Source organism: Pteropus alecto, unplaced genomic scaffold (genome assembly GCF_000325575.1).
Source record: "Pteropus alecto unplaced genomic scaffold, ASM32557v1 scaffold7, whole genome shotgun sequence".
In the NCBI taxonomy this organism is placed as follows: Eukaryota; Metazoa; Chordata; class Mammalia; order Chiroptera; family Pteropodidae; genus Pteropus; species Pteropus alecto.
In genome coordinates, this window is record NW_006494614.1 from 18,896,316 (window position 1) to 18,918,720 (window position 22,405).

The 22,405-nt window shown below is 36.6% G+C and overlaps 1 protein-coding gene and 1 pseudogene across 2 annotated transcripts in view; one reads left to right on the plus strand and one right to left on the minus strand.

Annotated features, from left to right (window-relative positions):
- IMPG1 (interphotoreceptor matrix proteoglycan 1) overlaps positions 1 to 22,405 on the plus strand; it is a 108,630-nt gene that overhangs the window by 62,109 nt on the left and 24,116 nt on the right. For both annotated transcript variants that reach the window (XM_006926369.1, XM_006926370.1), the window contains 2 exons: positions 18,252 to 18,780; positions 21,142 to 21,361. In XM_006926369.1, coding sequence (XP_006926431.1) covers positions 18,252 to 18,780; positions 21,142 to 21,361 — 749 coding nt within the window. The remainder of the gene's footprint in view (positions 1 to 18,251; positions 18,781 to 21,141; positions 21,362 to 22,405) is intronic.
- On the minus strand, positions 6,267 to 6,584 carry LOC102879141 (annotated as a pseudogene).

Below are 22,405 nucleotides of genomic sequence, written 5' to 3' on the forward strand. Positions count from 1 at the left end.
CTAAAGCCAGCAGTAGATGACAAGTTGCATGCAGTTGTCAGTTGATAGAAGGAGAGTCTACATAAGCAACTGAACAAACTTCTGTAATTGTCAGGCACTTCTGCTTGAAGTGATAGGTCACATCATCCAGTATTAAAAATGTAAATGTCAGAAAAATGGGATCTTCATCTTTAAGTAGGTCCTATTAATCTCAGAGAGAATTTAACATCTTTTGACCATTGAGTAAACCAAAAGATAAGTTAATTTTCAGGAGGGTTTTGCCTCTATTTTTCTTGCTTGGCAATAAATGAGATAGAAAAATAACAACTCACCATTGCTAGTTGGTAAGTTCTCTGTACTGTCAGGTTAAGTAAAATTGTTGCCAGAGCATATGTATTAGCTTCATGATATTTGGAATGTTGAAACAAGTGCTAATCCACAGAACTTTAATAAAATGCTTACTAAATATCACCCAAAGTCATCATTTACAAAATTTGCCAAACTTCATTTATAGAGATGGAACAAATTAAAGCATTTGAAGAGAGGTAAATGAATATATCTATTTGTATTTATCTACTTGTTTGGTTTGTGGTTTGTTTTGAATGAGTGTATGTTTAGATGTTAAGAAAATTTATCTCTTTAGATTCTCAGCCAAGACCTTCTTTCTGTAGGATGACAAATTTCCCATTGATTCTGGTCTTTACATGAGAGTATGCAATAATTTTAGTCGTCAGATTTTTCAGTTACATATTTGCGATTCTTGAATAATCTTTCAGTATACTTCTTCAACTTTAAAAGCCAGAGTGACTCAGGAGTACTAAGCAATTTAAATGCCCCACTTTCTATTTTAAGCATCTTTTGTGTGTTAAACTTAAGTAGAGGTACTTAGACATGATTTACAATATTCAAAAAACAGAGTAAGAAATATTACAGCTCGGGTAACTGGGTAGTGGAAAGGAGGAAGAAGGCCAGGAGAAGGAAAATGAGATAGAAAGACTACAATTAAAATAGCTAAAAGGGCCTTTTTAAAAAAAATCAGTTTCAAGTATACAGTACATTGGTTAGACATTTATATAGTTTATAAAACAATCCCCCTAATTGCTCTTTCTCTCCTCTGGTTCTCTACCTAGGCATTACATTAATGCTAACCACATTCCCTATGTTATGCTCCTCATCCCCGTGACCACCTATCAACTATTAATTTGTACTTCTTTAACCCTTCACCCCTTTCTCCCAGCCTCCCAACCCCTCCTCTGTCCATCGCCAAATAGTCCACTATATTTGTAAGTCTGTTTTTTGATTAGTTTGTTCTTTTTGTTCCTTAGATTCTGCATATAAGTGAAATCATATGGTATTTATCTTTCTCTGTCTGACTTATTTCACTCTGCATAATAACCTCTAGGTCCATCCATGTCATTGCAAATCGTAAGATTTCATTTTTTTAATGGCTGAGTAATTCCATTGTTTATATGAACCATAACTTCTTTATCGAATTGTCTGTTGATGGGCATATAGTTTGCTTCCATATCTTGACTATTGTAAATTATGCTGCCATGAAAATTGGGGTGCATAGATCTTTACGAATTATTGTTATGGTTTTCTTTGGATAAATACCCAGAAGTGCCATTGCTGGGTCAAAAGGTATATCCATTTTTAATTTTTTGAAAAACCTCCAGACTGTTTTCCATAGCGGCTGTACCATTTGCAATCTCACCAAAAATATATGAGGGTTCCCTTTTCTCTGCATCCTCACCAACACTTATTGTTCTTTGATTTATTGATGATAGCCATTGTGGTTTTAATTTGCATTTCTCTGATGATTAGTGACCTTGAGCATCTTTTCATATGTCTATGGGCTATCTGCATTTCCTCTTTGAAGTATCTGTTCAGGTCTTCTACCCATTTTTTAACTGGATTGTTTGTTTTTTTGTTGCTGAGTTGTATGAGTTTTTTATATATTTTTGGATATTAACCTCTTATCAGATATATCATTAGTGAATATCTTCTCCCAATCAGTTGGTTGTCTTTTTGTTTTGTTGGTTTCCTTTGTTGTACATAAAAGGGCCTTTTAATTGTGGGAAATATTTGTTTTAATGATGGGATCTGGAGGACAGCAAAACAGAGGCTAAACAAGAATAGAGATCTTGGGAATAGTGGGAGGTGCTGGGCAAGAAGGGGGCATCGATTCTTGAAATGCGGGGGCTTCCTGAATGGGAAGCTGAAGCTGCAACTTGAGCATTTTCCTGGGAGAACCCATTTAAAAACTTAACGTTTGATCAAGGACCACAGGGTGGGAAAGAGCATCTATTAGCTCAGAAAAAGGAGAAGTGCAGAACTGTTTCAAGGAGGCAGATTTGTCTCTGAAGTTGGACAAAGCCACACTGCTACTATGCTGTGTACCTGTAATTTGCTAACTTTCTTTTGAACTTTACTCATGATTCCCACATTGCTCTAAGGGGCTGAATATTTTTAATGACTCTGCAAGGAAATGAGAGTGAGAATACTTTTAGCAAGACTTTAATGTTGGACTAACATCCAGAAAGAAGACCCTCCCATCTTCTGGGCAATGATGAGAGGATGACTTATGGGAGGCAATTGCTGAGGGTCCAGATACATTTCACCCAGCTGAACCTTTTCACTTAACATCCCTTTCAATGAGGTTTTTTTCTCCTTAAACAAAGAAAAAGTTATGCATAATCAAAGAAAACCAGGAAAATAATACTATAACACCTAGGCCTTATCTCCCTTAATTAATATTCATTATGGAAAATGGAATCTGAAGCTTGGCATGAGTCATCTATGAGTGTCCCAAATCCCGGGCTAAAAAAAGAAAATGAAAAAATGACTTTAAAAAAACGTTCCTGAGATTTAATTCTATGTTAAAAGTCTCATTTCTGGAGCAATTTAATCCATTGCAACATCAAATACAAAAGATATAAAATTCTCCTGTTTTCTTGAGAATCGTCTGAGGTTTTCTTGGTTTGCAGGCTTGTTTTGTTTGTTTTGTTTTTGAGTTTGGAGACTTCACACACAAGCTAATGAATCTCTCAATTCATTTCTCCCTGAGAAGTCTCATTTTCTTTCCACATTGCTAATATTTTCTGCTTCCCCTTATGAAGTCCAGGCTGGATGAGAGATCCAATTTGACAGTTTGTAGCAATATCCCTGGAATGATATCTTTCAGCCCTCAGTATTGGTATCTACTTTGCTTGAGAAGGATGAAGTTGTATTACATGTGTCATTCTCTTCTACTCTAAAGCCATTTTCCCAGTTTCAAATTCTCTTGGCAAACCCACGATCTACAATTTAGTATCTTTATGCAGATTCCTTTCTAGATCTGTGACTACAGTGGCCTCACCACCAATTCAAAGCCAATTTGCTCAAGATTTGATGGACCTGTTATTTTTCCTCAGACTTTATTATAATAATTAGTAAGACTTCTAGTCTACACTGGGATATTTTTTTCTCAACTCCTTAGAATTCTCCTTTCATGGATTTGTGCGCAAACTAGCCTGGCCCATTCTCTTTCTTCTTCCTCCTCACCTAATCTCAGCACATCCTCTTTGCATTTGTAACATGTAGCATTGAAGCAGGGCCAGGTTTAGGGTCCAGTGAGTGAGGCACTAGCCATAGGCACAAAATTTAAGAAGAAGCAAAAAACTCAGGAATCAAGATCAAATTTAAATGCAAAATTTCAAAACCAAATCAAAAGTAATACAAAAAACTCATGATGAACAAAATCAAAATTTTAGGGGTCAAATATATGTGTGGAAGGACACCAGACTTCGAGTGATGAGCATACAACAGAGTATACAGAGGCCATATTATAAAGTCGTACACCTGTAATTTATATAATGTTATTAAGCAATATTATCCCAATAAATTTAATTTTAAGAACAGCATCACCACAAAAAAAGGAAAAATGGGTTGCCAATTAAAGAAATTAAATGAAGATTAGTTGTTGTTTGTTTTATAAGCTAGCATTATCATGTGTCAAGAACAATCGTGTCTAGTCTGCCCGCAGCTCCTGGCCGGTGTGGCCCTTCAGGAAGGCTTATGAGGGTTGACATGGTGCAAACTATTTGGACAACATGGGATTTCACATATAGTTATATTTTTGGTCGTAGTGCTTTTATTAACCTTTTCTATTTGGTTCACAATACAGGAGGATATTTTGTTAAATATATACAGGGGCACACATTTTTCCTTGTACCTCAGGATCCAATAGGTACAGCACAAACAGAACTAAGTCTTGCCATAACCTTGGTCTATAAGCAGAACTGCTCTCAAAGCTTTGTCCAGCAGCCTGGTGCCAGATAATGGAGTAGGGCTGAAACAGTCCAGATAATAACATAAACATTATAGACAGGTGTATTTATAATGATGACAAAATGATTTGTTGTAAATCACTCAAACATTATTTTGAATGAGAAGTGTATTAATTTTTCCATGCATTCATTGAAATATAAATCCTTTTTAGCAGGGTTCAGCTTTCTATTTTCTCTTCCCTAATGACTCAGCCAGACTACTGAAAATTATAGTCTCTGATCTGGTCCCACCTGGAAAATACTGGCTGCCTGTGCACATCCCATCAATTGGCCAGGCAGTTCTCCAGCTCCCTGACTCCTCGTCCATCCAAGCACTGCGTCCTGGGCCCCTGTGCTCTCTGCCCACTGCATCCTCTCTGCCAAGGCCAGCATTTTAATATCCCTTTTGGGTGGGAAGTTTCACTTCTTTAGCTGACCCATAGCAGTCAGAATCTAACCAGAAAAAAAAGCAGAAACTACTTCAGGCATTTTTACAGGTAAAAACAATTGAACATCAGCAGCTTATGATAGTTCAAACTATTATTCCCAGAAAGAGAATTTAATTCAGAAATGTGTTCCTCAGGTAGGGGAGGAGCCAGCAAGCCAAACAGAAGAGAGAGGACACCCAGAGATTAGGAAGAGCAGGCACTGCCACTGCCCCTAGCCTAGACAGACAAAAGAAAGAGGAGGAGGTGTTACCAGAATCCAGGGGCAGCCTCACCTGAGGGAAGCTGGAACTCTGGAGCACCTATCCAGAAGAAACAGGAGACACACAGAAGAGAGAATTATTGCCAGAACAGCAACTTGAGGCACAAAGGGAAGTGGGGAAATAGCCCCTAATTTTTCCTACTCTTGCCCACCAATGCTCACTTTGGCCAAACCTAGCCCAAAACCAGACGGTACAGAGTCCTTTGAAATGCAATCTACGGGGATCAGAACCTCACTCCCACCTCCCTAAAACAGAGCAGAAGGAAGGGCAAGGAATGACTGAGGGAAACCAAGCCCAGGATCAGCTCAGAGCCCAGTTCATAAGGGATTCCATCATCAAGGAGCAATATGGTGTTTGTAGTGACATCATGAAACATTGCTAAGCCAGCATCAACCAATAGCTCTCGCTACCCAACCACTTCATTCCCAGGATTGTGAGGGCCATGAACGCACAGGTCATGGACTTCAAAATTATCTCCTTATTGTTTGCACTTAATTAAAAGCAGGAGGCTCTCTCCCCATGTATTAAGTAATTTTACAGTTGCTATTGTTGCCTGTTTTTCTAGGAAAATATTTCCTTGAGTACCCTTATCTATCAGTTTCAATAAAGTAATAAACAGCATAATCACCCAGGAGACTTCCCATTTAGTGCTGACATCGTCTTGATGTAGTTATCCATTTTAGCTGCCCTTGCTTGAACTGAAGGAATCTCACTCTATCTTTTCACAGGAACTCTTATCATCGTTTTGTTTTCCTCTGCCCCAGGGAGACTCTCTAGATGAATGGATTGATAAATGGATTGGAGGGATGGGTAATAGAAGATGGATGGATGCTAATAGTAATGATGGTGTCCCTGGATTTTAAATATTGGGATGTTCCCAGCCTTTCTTTTGGTGGCAGTGGGAATCATAAAGTGGGCAATGCAGGGTCATAGATGCAAAATGTGAACCTCGTCAATGTAACACTTTATCTTCTCACCATGCTTAAAATGTTAAATTAAAATAAAAGGTAACAATGATTTGGGCATTCTTCACTGCAGGAAAGGAGAGTTGAATACATTTTCTTTATCCAGATAGTAAATAATAAACTGTTGCCTGAATTTTTCAGACTTTTTCTTTTTTTTCTTTTTTTTCCCCAAGCATAAATTTTCCCCAAAGGGGAATTTTATTAATGACACTACTTTATTTCTTTCCCAAAAGACCAACTCCAACCACATGAGGTGAATATAGCCTCAAGATTTTATAGTCTTCATAATAAAACACAATATGAAGCTTAGAACTGGATCACTTGGCCCTTCCTCTTCTTATCTCCTCCAGGTTCAAAATGCTTGCATCTCTTAATAGCCAGCATTCTCTTAGATCTGCAGTTGGGCTCAACGCATTCAAGCCTCAGGACAATCTTCTTTGTAGTTTTAGACTTTTTGCAGAAAAGCAGCTTAGTCTGCTCACCGTAACCACTCTACTTCTTGTCATAATGCCACTTTCCCCATGCATACAAAGAGTCTTTGATCTTGTACTGTGCCATTTTGTGAGGTTGGTGCTTGCCACACTTCTTATAGAAAGTCTGGCAGGTTTTAGGACCGTTCACCATGTTTGCGAGAGTGCTATCACCTTGGAAAGCCAGATTTTTTTCTTAATGTTCACATCCCTTATGCATTCAGCCTTTGCAGGATAGTACAAATCCTCCCACCCCCACCTACAATGTCCTATGGGGTTGAATTTTTTTATGACTCAATGTTTATATATGATTAGGCTATGATTTATTCAAATATAGTTCATTATTCTTAATAAATCTTGCAAATTTTTCAAAATCTTGTGTAAAATGAAAGCAGATGAAATATCAATTGTCAATACCAAGGGCACGAAATTAGCCAGACATCTAATGCACTAAAGGCAGTTCAGATGCTTTTTGTAGATCACTTTGGGATGAGTAATGCTTAGAAATTTAAGTTTGAAATAGCTCCAACTGTAACTATTAAAGTAACCCCCTGCTCCCCGCAAAGCATATCCCTCTAAACTACCTTTAACAGTTTAGAACCAGTCTATTGCATTCTTCCCTTCTTTGCATATAATGATTCCTTCTAGCTGATAGAATATGATGTACTCTATGAATATCCTCAAAATATATACTTACAGAACCAACTTTTAGAAAGCATTGAAGCAGGAAGTGATTGTTTTAAGTGGCTGAAATACAAATATCTCCTGCAACCATAACTTGGCAGAAACCACTAAAAACTATCACACTAGTTCTCTTCCTAAAGGGGATTTATATTCCATTAAGAAGCAAAGAAAGATGTTAACCAGCTTGAATTGACAACATCCTGGAAATTCAAATATGCTTTTTAACATGTATTTGCTTTTTCAACAAGTTCTATAGATATAGCAGAAAATGTCAGATTTTTTTCCAAAATGACATTCATTGATATAAAAAGCATTTTAAATGTCAAATGGAAGAACGTTTCAAAAAGAACTTTGATGTGATTACGCTAAAGATTTCTTACTCCTGAGTTCAAAGCTACTGCCTAAAGTTGAATTTCTTCGCCTTTAATTAAATTAATTTTAAAGAGAGCTTCCTTTCATGGACTTCACGGATTTGGTATTAAACATAAATGTTCACATAGCTCTTCTCAACCCAAGTCTTTACCAGCAAAATATAATAAACAGGCACCTGTGGATGAAGTAGGAACTATAAGGATTGAGGGCAGGAGAACAATGTTGTGTTACATCCTCTTCAGGGGCAGATCTAGGCTGAGCTGTATCACTGGGCTATAGTCACTGTATATCTTGCCATAGTGAATTGTGGAACCTTTCCTCTACCAGTGTTCTCAAACTTTTCCGTGAATCAGAATCCCTGGAGGCTCTGTTAAAATACAGATTGCTGGGCTCTTCTCCCAGAGTTTCTGATTCAATAGTTCTAGGTGGGGCAAATCTGCTTTTCTAACCAACTCCCAGGGGACCCTAATGCTGTTGGGGACTTTGGGCATACTTAGAAAACCACGGCTCCACAATAATAGATGTAACTATAACTTATATTGGGGCTTTAACATTTTCTTGAAATTCTTGTGAAGATTTAGTTAATATATACAATTCTTAGAACTATGCCTGGTATGCAGCCTGGTATGTACCAGGTAATCAAAAAATGAGTGCTGTTATAATGACCTAGTAAAATGCCTGTCACAAATCTATATGCATTTAATATTTGTTGAATGAATGACTGAGTAAAGTAAAAGCAGAATGGAATTAAATAGTAAAATATTCCAGGTTTAATGCTTTTTTACTCTTCTTCCATGCTTTCTTTAATATACAGAAAGTTTAATTTTAGAAATAAGCAAGACAATTCTATACAAAAGTGATATTGGATTAACTGAAAATTTTCTCTTCTCTGGGTTTGCTGCTCCAGCCCTTGACTTTGAGCGAACACATCTTGAAAACAACAATAAAACCACCTCTAGCAATTGATTTAAAATATCATTTTATACTGGCACATAGTAGGTGCTTAATAACTGTCTGAAGACTGATTGATTTAGGGACCAAATGAGTGAAGAATGCATATTTACATATAATTTGGTAAACTTAGAGCTTAGAGCAATGTGTAAAATAAAATGTACCAGACAATTAAGGACACAATTTTATTCAGACACAATAGAGAATATATTGATTAATGAAGAATGTCTCAAAGAAAATAAGTGGACAAGGGTTTTATAAAAGCAGGTAAACAAGGAAGTCATCTGTGAGTTTTACAGGAGTGGTGAGGGAGTGGACAGTGAGTGAAGGGCAATTCTTTGCAGTTAGCTCCTTCCCAGAATAAAAATGCGTAGGGAGAGTTCAGAAAGCAAAAGGGTTGGGGTGAGTGGGGGTTTCTTAACTATAGCTATTTTCTGGTAAAGCTCAGATAAAGACCAACATTGTCAGCAGTAATTCACAAAGGGGTGATAATAGCATTGTAGGATGTGTCTTGCAAATTTGGAAGAGAGGAGACCTTTTAGTTGTTACAACAATGAGAGGGCATTGCTAATATTTAGTGGGAAGAGAAATTCTCTAATATGCACAACAAAAGATTCATCTGCTTCCAGCAAGACTTGTAGTTCTTGCCAATCATGTATACGAGAAAAAATAACTAAATTTCTAGACCTTAACTCCTATTAAAGTAAAACTTTATTAAAAGGTAAAATTATTACTCTCATGCAATTTTTAAACGTGTCAAAGATTGTATTTAACAAATTAACTGAAGAAAACAGATGTTATGACCAGTTCAAAGGAAAATTCAAACATCAGCAATTAGAAATGAGGAAATAATGCAAAACTGGCCGATATCCACAGGGAAATAATCAATTATATTCCACCTGATGAAAATTCTTTGCTTTTTAATAGACTAGAATAATTTGGATTACTGATAACAGAGACAATAAAATGCACAGGCCCCTATAAATCAACCTGGAAAATTCACTACATAAGAGGCTTAAGTGTTTCATATTTCTTTTCCTGATACTTCTTTTTTCACATAAGCATTATTTGCAAAGTATATTTTGCAAAATTTTGTTTCTCCCAAATTTTCTAGGAATACAAATAATGTGTAAATTAAGAGGAGATTATGTTTTGCTTTGTTTGAAGTTTACTAAGTGTTAACCACCATTTCAGAAAATTAATTCTCTTTGACAGTGATGATCATGGTATTTATGTTGCCAATACAACAGCTGAATCAGTCTGCCTTTGTAGCTGTGGAAGCCACAGTGATATTTATAGATATTTATATATAAGTAAAAGTATCTAACTGTTATATAACATCTTATGGTGTTGTAATGCCTTTTGAAATACATATTATGCTATTATAATTTTTTTCCTTTTCTTTCTCCTTTATGTTACAGTTTGAACAAAGCATTGACCTTTTCGAAAGTGTGTATTAGCTTGGTTATATTCTTGATTAAGTTCATCTCAGGATCATAAAAAGGGCATTACAAAATATTTGTTAGACAAAAGGGGTACTTAGTTGATTGGGTTGAGAACACCTGGCATGGAGGTTGCCAATTGCAGACTAGATTAGATAAATGTAATTCAGATTGGCAAAACCACATTAGAAACCATGTTCCTGAACTTATAATCTATGTCCATGTCTCAGTCCCTCTTTCTCTTACTCTTCTTCTTGTTGCCATAAATACAAACACATATTCTGTTCTACAAGCTTCCCTGTAACTAGGTTGGCATTCAATGTCCCTATTGCAGATCAGAATACTAATATAACTTTTCTGCATATTTTATGTAATTTATAATATATTCCCATAAAATAAGAGAGATGTGTTTTAAAGTAACTATCCTAAATTAAAAACTAGATATTCTAATAAAAGTCAGAGTCAGAGACTGGTGGACCTAAAATCCTACAATGCCAGGTGTTTAAAGGTTTCTGTGTATGTCAGTTATCTATTGCTGCATATAAAATGACTCCACAACTTAATGGCTAAAAGAAATAACAAACATTTATTATCTCTTCCAGTTTCTGTAGGTTAGAAATCTAGGAATGACTTACCTGGGTGGTTCAGGCTCAGAGGCTCTCATGAGGTTGCAGTCAAGATGTCAACCAAGGCTATAGTCCTTGACAGGGAGGAGTTGATGGACTTGGTGACTTACTCACATATCTGGCAAACTGGCTACAAGAAATTCTCAGTTCTTCCACAAGGCTGCTTGAGTGTCCTCACAACATGGCAGCTGATTCCCTTCAGAACAATCGATTCAAGAGAGCAAGGTAGAAGAAGTAATATCTTTTATGATCTAGTCTCAAATCATACATCATCACTTCCAGAGCATTCTATAGAGGTCAGCCCTATGAAATGTGGGAGAGGACTACACAGAGATATGAATAACAGGAAGTAAGGATTATCTGTGACCATATTGTAAGCTATCATACCATATAATGTTTTGTGTGCTTTCTACAGTCCCAATTTCACTTGTTATGTAATCTTCTTAATCTTTGTTACTTCCACAGATACATATAAAAATATTAATAAAGAGAAAAATATATTGATTATTTCACTTTGTAAGTCGAAGCTGGAAAAACACAACCTTTTCAATTATCTTGGAATAAATAATTCAGAAGTAATTCAGAATTGAACTGTGGTCATGCTATTAAAAGCTACAACATCACTGCATGTCAAATCCATGTCACAATAACTTCCTCTGTCCCAAAAGTTCCATTTCTTCAGAGAAGGCAGTAACAAATTTTATTAAGGCTGCCAACGAACCAGGGAAAGACGTAGATGGGCTCTTTTTCCAAATGTATACTCATGATTTCCTTACATAGGGCTGGTTCTGAATTGAATGCTGTTACAGAATGTTACACACAATGAAGAGAAAGTAATTAGAGTGATATGGCTCTGAGCTCTGTGTTTTTATATTACACGAGGCAGAGTTTAAGTCTAATAAGACTTTATAAATTCAGTATTTTTTTTTTAGTGAAGGAAATATATAATATACTAGACTAGAAAAAAAAATGTGCCTTTGATTTATGATTTGAGAAGAGGAATGCCTCATGTATGAATACATAGACATGCATATTTCATTCCACAGATGACCACTGGTTGAAAAAACATTCATCTTTGTAGCCTTGAGCTATGCCTCTGAATTACCCACTTTATTCACTTAAGAAGACATAATTAGACAGATACTTCAAAGACTCCAATAATTCACATCAAGTAGCAAGTACAGAATGTATAATCATTTTATAAGTTTGAAACTTATAAAATGGCTTAAAGGAAATGGAGAGTTTTAAAATATCCTTGTACAGTACCTAGAACATAACAGGTGCCAAATAAATATCAGTTTCCTCTCACATCATCCTCAATTCAGCCTCTCAAGATTCTAAGACTAGATTTTGAGGCTATAACCTCATTGAAACATCTAAGTAAAATAGTAAAAAAGTACAGTGAAGTCCTTTAGGTTAGGAATTAAGTTTCTTACCAGTTTCAGGTTTAATTCAGATGTTATTTTAATGTTAGTAATAATAATTTTGGTAGTAAGTTATTTTTGCTTCTGTGGTAGCTCTGCTCAAGACTTTTACTTAATATGTAGATACATTTGAAATTTTCTATCACCAAGGAGCTATTTTTATCTGAAATTTACAAAAATCTAAAAATAACAGCTATAAGAAAAACTTCTTAAAATGTATATTTATGTAAATGTATATTCATGTAATGTGTATTCATGTATTTCATGGAGCAGAAGAGATAACATTGAAGATTTCAGCAACCTCAAACTTCACCCCCCTCCAAAAAAAGTGTATTTATGTTGAGTGACTAAACAATAAGCTTTTTAAAAATAGTAATTACCACTATTTTTAATGATATATACTCATTATTCAAAATGTTAAAGGATGGATAAAATTACCAAAAAAAAGGAAAATAAAATATTGTTCTTAAAATTTTGCTACTTAGAAAAAACTAAATGATATATATCATTTTAGATATCTCTCAATACAGTTTAAAAGATAGGCTAGAGAAAAATACTTTTACAAACATAGAATTTTTCTGTAATGCCATTCTAATTAAATAAACGACATTTAATTTAATTTTATTTTTAACAGAAGAAAAAGAAACTTAAATGGCACTCAAGAAATTAATGATTTTCAGATAAATATTCCTTTATATCATGAGATACTCATTCTTATAAGATCCCTAAAGGCTAAGAAGAAAGATTACCTAAAATATTAATGTGGATTCATTATCATTTATGATAACACTATACTCATTAATGTTAGGCAGCATTTTTGATGTATTGTTATACAAGATATAATCATCAGAACACTCATAATCCAAACATCTTTGCTCTCCACACCTCAAGTTTTGGTAATTAGGTGGGTATTTTACCATTGTCAAGGTTTATAAATTTAAAATTAGTTCTACAACATGACCTCTTTGGCTTCTTGGACAGATTTCCATTTTAAAATGGATTTAGGGCTCACTTTCAAACCTTCTACCACAGTTTCTGCATTGCGGAGTCCTCTGTTTTGATTTATCTTTTAGTTGGCCGGAATGTATCATTAGATAATTGCTTCAAGAAGGCTCATGGATTCCAAACCTCCTGAGGGCTTGGCTACTAAAAGGAAAACTATTTCTCTATTCACAACACTTCCAATATCAGATTTGTAGGGGTTTTTCCCACACCAACCAATTTTCTAGACACCAACTGGGTGTCTTACAATTCAGTTATGACTCTACCTGGAGTTGGTGCAGACCTCAAAGGTACAGAGCTCAGTCAGCTCCACAAGACTGCCCTTCTCTTCAGATGTATTGAAAGTCCCAGGCTATCACTTGTACTTCTGATCAGCCAACTATAAATTGGGAGGTTCCCAACTTTTATGGCTGCCACCTAAGGGACTGGCTCCAAATCACTCAGTCAGCCGAGAACCAGTGGGACTCATCATTTGCAAGTCCTCTGGAATCACAGAAAACAGAGGCAGTTTTAAATGGGCATGCAAGCACTTCCCATAGCTATCCCCCCAGGCTCAGCACAGAGGGAGCAAGGGAAAACACACAGCTCCCAGCTTCTCCATGAAATGGGTTTGACTGCATACTTTCCCGGCTATTGCCCCAAGGGTCAGAAAATTAGGAGATCTATGTCAGGAACTGAAGCCAGAGATCAGAAATATGTTTCTTGTAATATCGGAGCTACTAATACCTGTAACTTTCAAATGTGAAGGATAACTTGACTTTTGGAGTTTCTTACTCTGCCATTTTTATTGATGCCACTCTCTACTGTTTCTTAGAACTGCATTTGAGTATCAATTGTCTCAAAATAAAAAGTGTTCTGACAAATACAGCATTTTGCTGTCTCACACCTCTTCATTGTACAGTCTCGCTTAACCAGAAGTAGTTCTTTTTAACCCTGGGAGCTATTTCTTCTGGCATTTGCTTTTTGCATGTTTCTAAATAAAATATGTATTTTTGAGTCATCAGTCTTATTATATATTATTTACTGACTTCCTAATATTGTAAATACAGATTTAAGTTTCTTACAATACTATCCCCTCTTAATATCATAATAACTATTATTAAATCAATATTCGGTGTTTATATATTCACAGCTGACCTATTTGCTCTAACTATATTCCCTTTCTGTTTGCCTGGAGTTAATGTTTTCTTTGATCTTTTTTAATTTGCATAGTTTTGTTTGTATTTATTACCAATTCTTCCCAAATTTTCCATTAAAATTTCTGGTGTAATTTTCCACATCAGGTAACTTATCACTTCCCATTTTCAGAGACTTCATTCTCTTTTTCTCTGGACTACTACTCTCCAGGCCTTTTGGACAGCTGTCCCCTGGAACTTTCCTTTGCATTCATCCTTAGAATTTCCTTTGCCTTTCTCCTGAATTGCATTCCCTGATCCCTAGAACTTCAGGCCTTCTCTCTCTGGGCTTACTTTCTTGTTTTGTGGAGCACATCCTTTGGCAGTTTTGTTGAGTTAAAAATTTGTTATAATGGCACAGGGCTTGGTGATACGAGTATTTCATATATCCATCTCTTGAGACTAATTTAATCTTAACTGGTTGCCTTTTGACCTGGGTTACCTATCTTCCTAAGACATCCCTTTATCCTCTTCTTGGCAATTTCTCTAACTTATTTCCAGTATCCCATTTCTTCCTATTTCTTAGTTTACCCCATTATTTTAGGTCAACACATTCTAAGAAAAGGTGCCTGAAAGGAATTATTTGGAACTTTCTGTGTTTGAAAATATCTTTAATCACTCCCACATTTGATTGATGGTATAGAACTCCATTATAGCCATGCTGCTCTCCCAGCTAGCTGTTCCTGGAACATGAAACACATTCTTCTTTAGTTATTTCATTTGTATTTGCAGCATTGCCAAACTCTCTCACCTCCTTCAGGCCTTGCTCAAATACTATACTTAGGGACCACCCTAAATAAAATTTCAAACTCAGCATTCCCAGCTACTTTCCTGCTTCATTTTACTTCCATAGCACTTATCACCATCTGGTACATTATGTATTTCTCTTTGTTTATTTTATTTTCTGTCTTCTTCTACTAGATGGTAAACTCCTTGGACCCAGAAACTTTTATCTGTTTTTTTCACTGATTTATCCCAACACTTGGAACAGTGCCTGGCACATGGTAGGCTATCAATACCTATTTGTTGAATAAATGAATAATAAACACCTACGTTTTATCTCTATAATATGCCAAAAAAGAAGATAATACCTTTCTTGTCATGATAAATAAGAATGGATTTGTTTGATATAGAAATAAGAACTTGCTGATTGTGTCACTTGAAGATCTAAGTGAGATTGTGGAATCTTTTTAGATTTCTAAATATGAAATAGGCGACCACTTGATGTTTATGATTTAGTGTGTATATGTACATATGTGACTCTTGCTAGCAGCATTTAAAATAGCCTTTCTCTGTACTTGTCCCTCACATCTTGCTCATTTTTCTACTTGGCCTTCCTCTGGTTACTAGTGGGGCTTCTGGCTGCTCCCACTGAGCCCATCTTTACCCATTACTGGCTTATCTCATTGTGGGCTTCAGTTGGACTTGAGTTCACTTACTTTGGTTTGGACCATTTCATCTGTGGCCTTTGCTTTTTGACAGGTCTCTTGCTCAGAAAGTGACCAAAATAGGCTTTTACTCCACACCCAGCAGCTGGGTTTCTAACCAGTATCCCCACTATGCACGTATACATATAAACCTCACACCCTCATGAGAACCCCACACACACTCAAACGCAATAGCTAAAAAGTCAAATTATTCTGAGTCCAATTATTCTGAGTCCATTTATTTTGCATATCTCATGATAAAATAGATGGTCTTGGCTTTAAGTGTTTGACTTCTCCATTACAGTGTAAAAAACTTTATGTTCAAATGAAGTGTGTCACTGCCATGTCAATTTCTCCATAAGAATCTGATGAAAATTTAATTATTTAAAATATATTTATAAGTAGCGGTAAGATTTGGATGATATTTTTATTTCAAAGAAAATGACTATGGCCTTAGTAGTTTCACTATCAAGCCAAGAGAGAATAGAAATAATCTTTTAAATCACATTTAAATGATTTATTTAAATATGATCTGCTGCTAGATTCAGCAAACAAAAATACAAGATAACCAGTTAACTTTGAATTTCAGATAAAAAATAATTTTTTAATACAGGTATGATCCAATGAGAATCCTGTATTTTATCTAGCCAACTGTTTTTATCAGTGAAATAACTTGGATAGATTTGTTGTGAATGTAAATGATTAATGTTAAGATGAATAGAAATTCATTTTTATTGGTTGATAACCTAATACAACAGACTATTTCAATCTAGCTAAAGTCTATATAGTGATAAAGGTGTAAGTAATGAGATGCTGGCCCAGGAGTAGATCAAAAACATCTGTCACTGTGCTTCTTCCCTGACCCTTATCATCTGGAGGAGCACAGAGGACACACCACAGAAACAGATTCATATGCAGTTTCCCATGACACAAAGAAGTCAAGTCCAGTCATGATAGCACTTGAAATCTGTCTTAGCTCAGGCTGCTATAACAAAACACCATAGACTAGGTACCTTAAACAACAGAAATTTACTTCTCACAGTTCTGGAGGCTGGGAAATCCAAGATCAAGCTGCCAGATGATTTGGTTCCTGGTGAGGTCTCTCTTTCTGGTTTGCGGATAGATGTCTACTTGCTGTCTCCTCAGCTGGCAGAGAGAGACAGACAGACAGACAGACAGAGACAGAGACAGAGACAGAGATCATCTCTCTCACGTCTCTTCTAATAAAGGTACTATTCCCATTAATGAGAGCTCCACCCTCATGAGCTAATTACCTCCTAAAGACTCTACCACCAAACACAGTTACATTGGAGATTAGAAGTTTAACATACGAATTTAGGGAGATACAAACATTCAGTCTGCGCAATGGAGATTTGAATAAAACTACAAGTGTATATCCAGAGAGATCTTAGATGTTAGGAAACATCATTTCTGACAGTTAAATGAATTATGGGTAGATATACCTAGGCACCCACCCCAGGTGAAAGAAAAGAGGGTGCTTTTCTAAAATTTGGGTACAATTCACCGAAGGGTAAGTTTTATTTTAAGAAACTAATAAAACTAATATGATTCCACATTTCAGAGCTGTTTATCACTTGGAATTTCAGTTTGGGTGATTGCACTCTAGTAAATTAGCTGACTGAGAGTCCAAAGATTATATCTACATCCAGACAGTTCATTCATCATGCGTAGCATTTAGATTTCAGTACAGCGTTCCCACATATTTGACAAAATGCCACTGAAGTAATCACAGAAAGCTCCCTGTTTTGCTTTACCTAATGCCCTAAATATTATCAGTGGCTCTGAATTTAGGTTTATTGAAATATTTTAATAACCCACCAATCTCTGTATCCGATAGTTTTGTATAACCACTTTCTTCATTCATAAGTACTTACTGATTTTAATTTTGTACCAAAATGGGAATGGACTTCAACAGTTCAATGTGTACTTACCCAAGAAAGTAATGCATGTGGCAGAAAAATAGCAAGATATAATCCTGTAAAAGTGACAAAACCTTTAAATATTATCAAATATTAGCAAGTTGTATAGTCAATATAAAGTTCAAATTATATGTGTAATGCACACCTTTACTCTCTCAATACTATTCTGCAAATTGGCAAGTTATTCAGTCAGATTATCCAGTCTTGGAAAGGTATAATTTATATTTTAATTGGTAAAACTAACAAAATATGATAAATGGGATTCCACACACACACACACACACAAAATCTAGTTTCACAAAGTTGTAGGCTTACATGATTGGAAGGTGAATAAAATTTCTGGGCAAAAACCGCACAGCTAATTGTCTGGGAGTTCTAGGTGGGGCTGTGGGATCCAAAGCTGTTCCAATGCCATCTGTGGTTTGGCGCCCTTGGTAACCTTGTCAGCTTTTACCACCTGGTTCCTAGATGTGCTGTGTCTGGCTGGGCAATAATTCCAGAAATTCTAGGTAATTCATAATCTTTTAGTTTCATACATCCAGAATTTTTTGGTCTGAATAAAATGGGTACAGGATCCACCTTCCGACTTCCCAGGTTTGCACACAGGTCTGTCTGGCAGATTTCTTGTTATTTTTTTTTAAAATGTGACATTAAAATAATCAATGTAAATGTCATTTTTTTAAAAGTCAAGCTTAACTTTGTTTTTTTTTTTCTTTCTTTTCTTTGGGGGAATGCTCGGACATAATGAATTGGTCTCAGGAACTTTCTCCATGGACAGTTCTTTGTCTCCACCTGCTATGGCCTCTACCTCCCTGTCAGAAATTCTACCATTTTTTACTGCATCGAGCATCATCTCTCTGACTGATCAAAGTGCCACAGACATAATGTCCACTGACCAGACAGTACTAATCCCAGGGCTAACCATCCCCATCAATGATTATTCTGCCATCAGCCAATCAGCTCTGGAAATTTCACGTTTGCCTACATCTTCAGAAGACCACGGGTTAACTACAGGCAGCGAAGATATAGTCAGAGACTTTGATGGACTGGATCTAGCTAACATTCCTTCCCCCTCTGAGGTACCAGGATTCAGTGGATATGTTTCCACCCCAGACAGTTTCTTGGAGAATACCACTCCTGTCCCAGCTTTACAGTATATCACAACTGGCTCTACGACCATCGCTGCCAAGGGCCGAGAGCTCGTGGTGTTCTTTAGTCTGCGTGTCGCTAACGTGCCCTTCTCCAATGACCTCTTCAACAAGAGCTCTCTGGAGTACCAAGCTCTGGAGCAACGATTCACACAGCTGGTGAGTGGGCACTGCTTACAATTCTCTGTGTGTCTCTTCTTTTCTTGTTGTTACTTTATGACTTCCTTGAGAAATGCATATTGGAAGAGACAAACCCCTGAGATAGCTATTGCTAAAGGCATTCAGCTGGAGCATTGAGGTGGATTCAGATCCAATAGGCAACTGAGTTCCGTGGTGGACACACAAAGCAGACACTGCCACCCAGCCTCATGGAAACAAACTTATCCTTAAGATCTTTTTATTATAATTCGCCCTAATTTTGTTTTCCTACTAAAAATACACAGCCAACGAAGTATTGAACTTGGGATTTAAAAGCAAAAACTTTTCCTAAGTTATAATGTCTTAAGCTATTTTTTCAGCCATCTAATGAAAGGGCTCAGATGAGGTCGAGCACAGATGAGATCGAGAGTTCAGATATAAAGACTCTTTTTTCAGTTCCCCTTAAGTTCTTATAAAACTAAAAAAATGACTAAACGGTTTATCATCCCTGATCCTTAACAAAGAAAGTAAGATTATCATGATGGCAAATACCTTTCACTATAAAACACCTCTAAAACTCACATGTTTGTTTTGTTTCTACATGTACAATAAGAAATGCATATATAATAAGAAATGCTGAACCATGTGAGTTGAAAAAATATTTATAAGCTTCATATATATGTGACATCATTATGCAAATTAAGACCACATAAAAACTAATCTTCAAGTGAACTTTTAAAGAAAGACTGTGCAATCTATTCTCCACACCACCCACAATGAGGTGAGAGATACCTGGGACGATCTCAGGGAACAGAGTCCCAGTGTACCTAGCCCAGGTATATTAGGGTACATGCTAAGCTGCCATAATGAAAAGAATTCAGTAACTTAAATAAGATACAACTTTATTTCTCTTTTACTAGATAGATGGGACAGCTCTGCTCTAAAATGTCATCCAGGGACCCATATTCCTTCTATCTTATAACTCTGCCAACCCCAAGGGTGTTTCCTCATTCATACAGTCACATCTGGGTCACTGGTAGACCCTTGTTTCCACTCATGAGAAGAGGAAAGAGAGAGCGTCCAGAGCAAGCAATATCCTATGCAAATGATACCAAAGTGGCCTGCATCTCTTCCACTCATAGTCCACTGGGGGCTCAGCCCAAAACTACACAATAGAAAGTGAACATTTGTTCTAATAAGAGAATGGATTTGGGAGAAGGGAGCAGCTATTTGTCTGCACAGTAGGTAAAGACAGGGTCCAAAGCAATGCTAAGGCACAAACAACAAGCCCAGTCAAAGTAATTAGGAGAAATCAGGAGAATAGATTGAAAAAAGAAGTTCCATACTTCATATAAAATTTCATTTTATTTTCAGAATAACCTTAGTGGTGGGGTACCAGAACATGGGTCAGGGTCAGAGTCAAAATGCTGGTAGGGTAAAGGCAAAGACAAAGAAAAAGCAGGTCTGGGCCAAGCCTGAGAGATTGAAGCTTGCATCTGTGTGCTCCCTGGGCTCATAGGTGTCCATTCATGAATGAGGGGCTCACTTTCAAGGCCAGGAATGAGACAGACATTGCTGAGTTTTAAACATTTTGAAAAGTGATCTCAAAAATGGCTATGGCTCAAAAGAAGCAGGTGTGGGGACCTGAAGCGCAAAGCCTTGGGGCGTGCTTTTGAGATCATTAAATTATAGTCTGGAAAACATCCTTCCTGAACCACTTTGTCTTCTCCCTCACAGTTCAGACAAGGGCACTGAGGTACAACACAGTAGTTAAGGCGCTCGATGAAGGTCACACAGGTAGTTAGAGACAGTTCCAGGACTGACTGCCAGTTCCCTGCTCTTTCCAGTGGACTGCATGTGTGTCGAATGTGAAACCCATCCTGCACAAACAGACAAGCTGATGTTTAAGCTGTTATTTACTTCAATAGATCATTTCAAATTGGTTGCTTCCAAATAGAAATTTGCACAGGCGTAGGTCAGTCTGCTCCTGGGCTCAGTTTGGAACATGTTTTTATTTACTTGACTTGGATTAAAAAAAAAACAAAAAAAAAACCTAACATTTCTGCTTTGCCAATAGCATTGGCCTGGATTTTTTAAATCCTCTTCTCTCACAATTCATCATGAAGGAAACCACTGCCCATTCATCTCAATACACAGATAGAAAGGAAGAAATATGGGACATAATCACGGCAAATTATTAAGTAGTGGTGTTCTGGTCTTTCATTAAATCCAAACACATAAAAAATAAATAAATAAAAAGGAACCGAAATTTATGCCTTGGATAATGAAAAATGAATATAAGTGGAATATAAATGGAATGTAAAAAAGTAGCAGCTGAGCACTTAGAACACAGTTCAAAGTAAACCATCTTTTATTTTGCAGCTGGTTCCATATCTACAATCCAATCTTACGGGATTCAAGCAACTCGAAATACTTAACTTCAGAAATGGGAGTGTGATCGTGAATAGCAAAATGAGATTTGCTAAGTCAGTACCATACAACCTCACCAAGGCTGTGCACGGGGTCTTAGAGGATTTTCGTTCTGCTGCAGCCCAGCAACTCGATCTGGAAATAGACAGCTACTCTCTCAACATTGAACCAGGTAAAAGAGTTCAAGTCAGAAATATGCCAGAGTTTGGGGGGTTTTTTTTATTTGTTTGTTGGTTTCTTTGTTGGTTTAAGCTTGCAGCTCAACTTGAGGTCACAAAAAATCAAATTAAAATCAAGCTTGATAAAATAACCTTTTGGAAGCTATGAATTGCTTTATTCAAAAGATAGGGTCCTAAGGCATGCAGGTTAAAGTTTTCCTATACCACAAAGCAAAGAACAAACACAGCTCTTGCTTCACAATCTGAGAGCTTTAATTTCTCCTCAGAGCAAAACTTTTGCCTTGCTTAAGAGTTTTTTTTTTTTTTAAATATAGTTCACAGCCAAAAACTCATTTACATTCTGCTCCAAGTCAGAAGCAACTTCTCAGTGAACTGCAACAACCTAGGTTTTTTTTTCCCTAAGAAACCTGCCAGTCATAGTTAACTACCGAAATCACCTCTTCATAACACAATTCAGGATGAAACTGAGACGGCATCCCGAGAAAAGGAAAAAAATCATTAGACCAAAATTCAAACTTGGAAAAAAGCCACTTCACCATCACCAAAGAAAAAGAAAATAATGTCTCTTCCCATTTGTGTATCCTAGGTCAGCTCCCACGTGCAAATTAAAACAAATAAGAGTTAGTTTAGATGTGACAAAAACTGTTAAAAGATGTGGGGGCTCAGCCTAAAACTACACAATAGAAAGTGAACATTTGTTCTAATAATAAAGCATACTATATGTACCGTTGTAACCTGCTGGGCCCATATTGGAAACTTTTCATCACTAGTTTTAAATTTCTGTTTTCTAACCAATTGAAGGGGGGCAGTTTGTTTGTTTGTTTGTTTGTTTTTATTCCCTGGAATTCAAGGGGCCATGTCTCCAAATCTACTGCCAATGCAACCTTCTAGTCAGATTGAAAGCAAAGTTTCCCAGCTGGCTATGAATTAGTGAAGTGAATCTTTAACATCCTCTCTGGTTTTCTGTGGACTAATAATGAAGGCAGAGGGAAAGAAAGGCCTTGGGCAAAATCCAAACAAAAAGGCTCAGTTGGGAG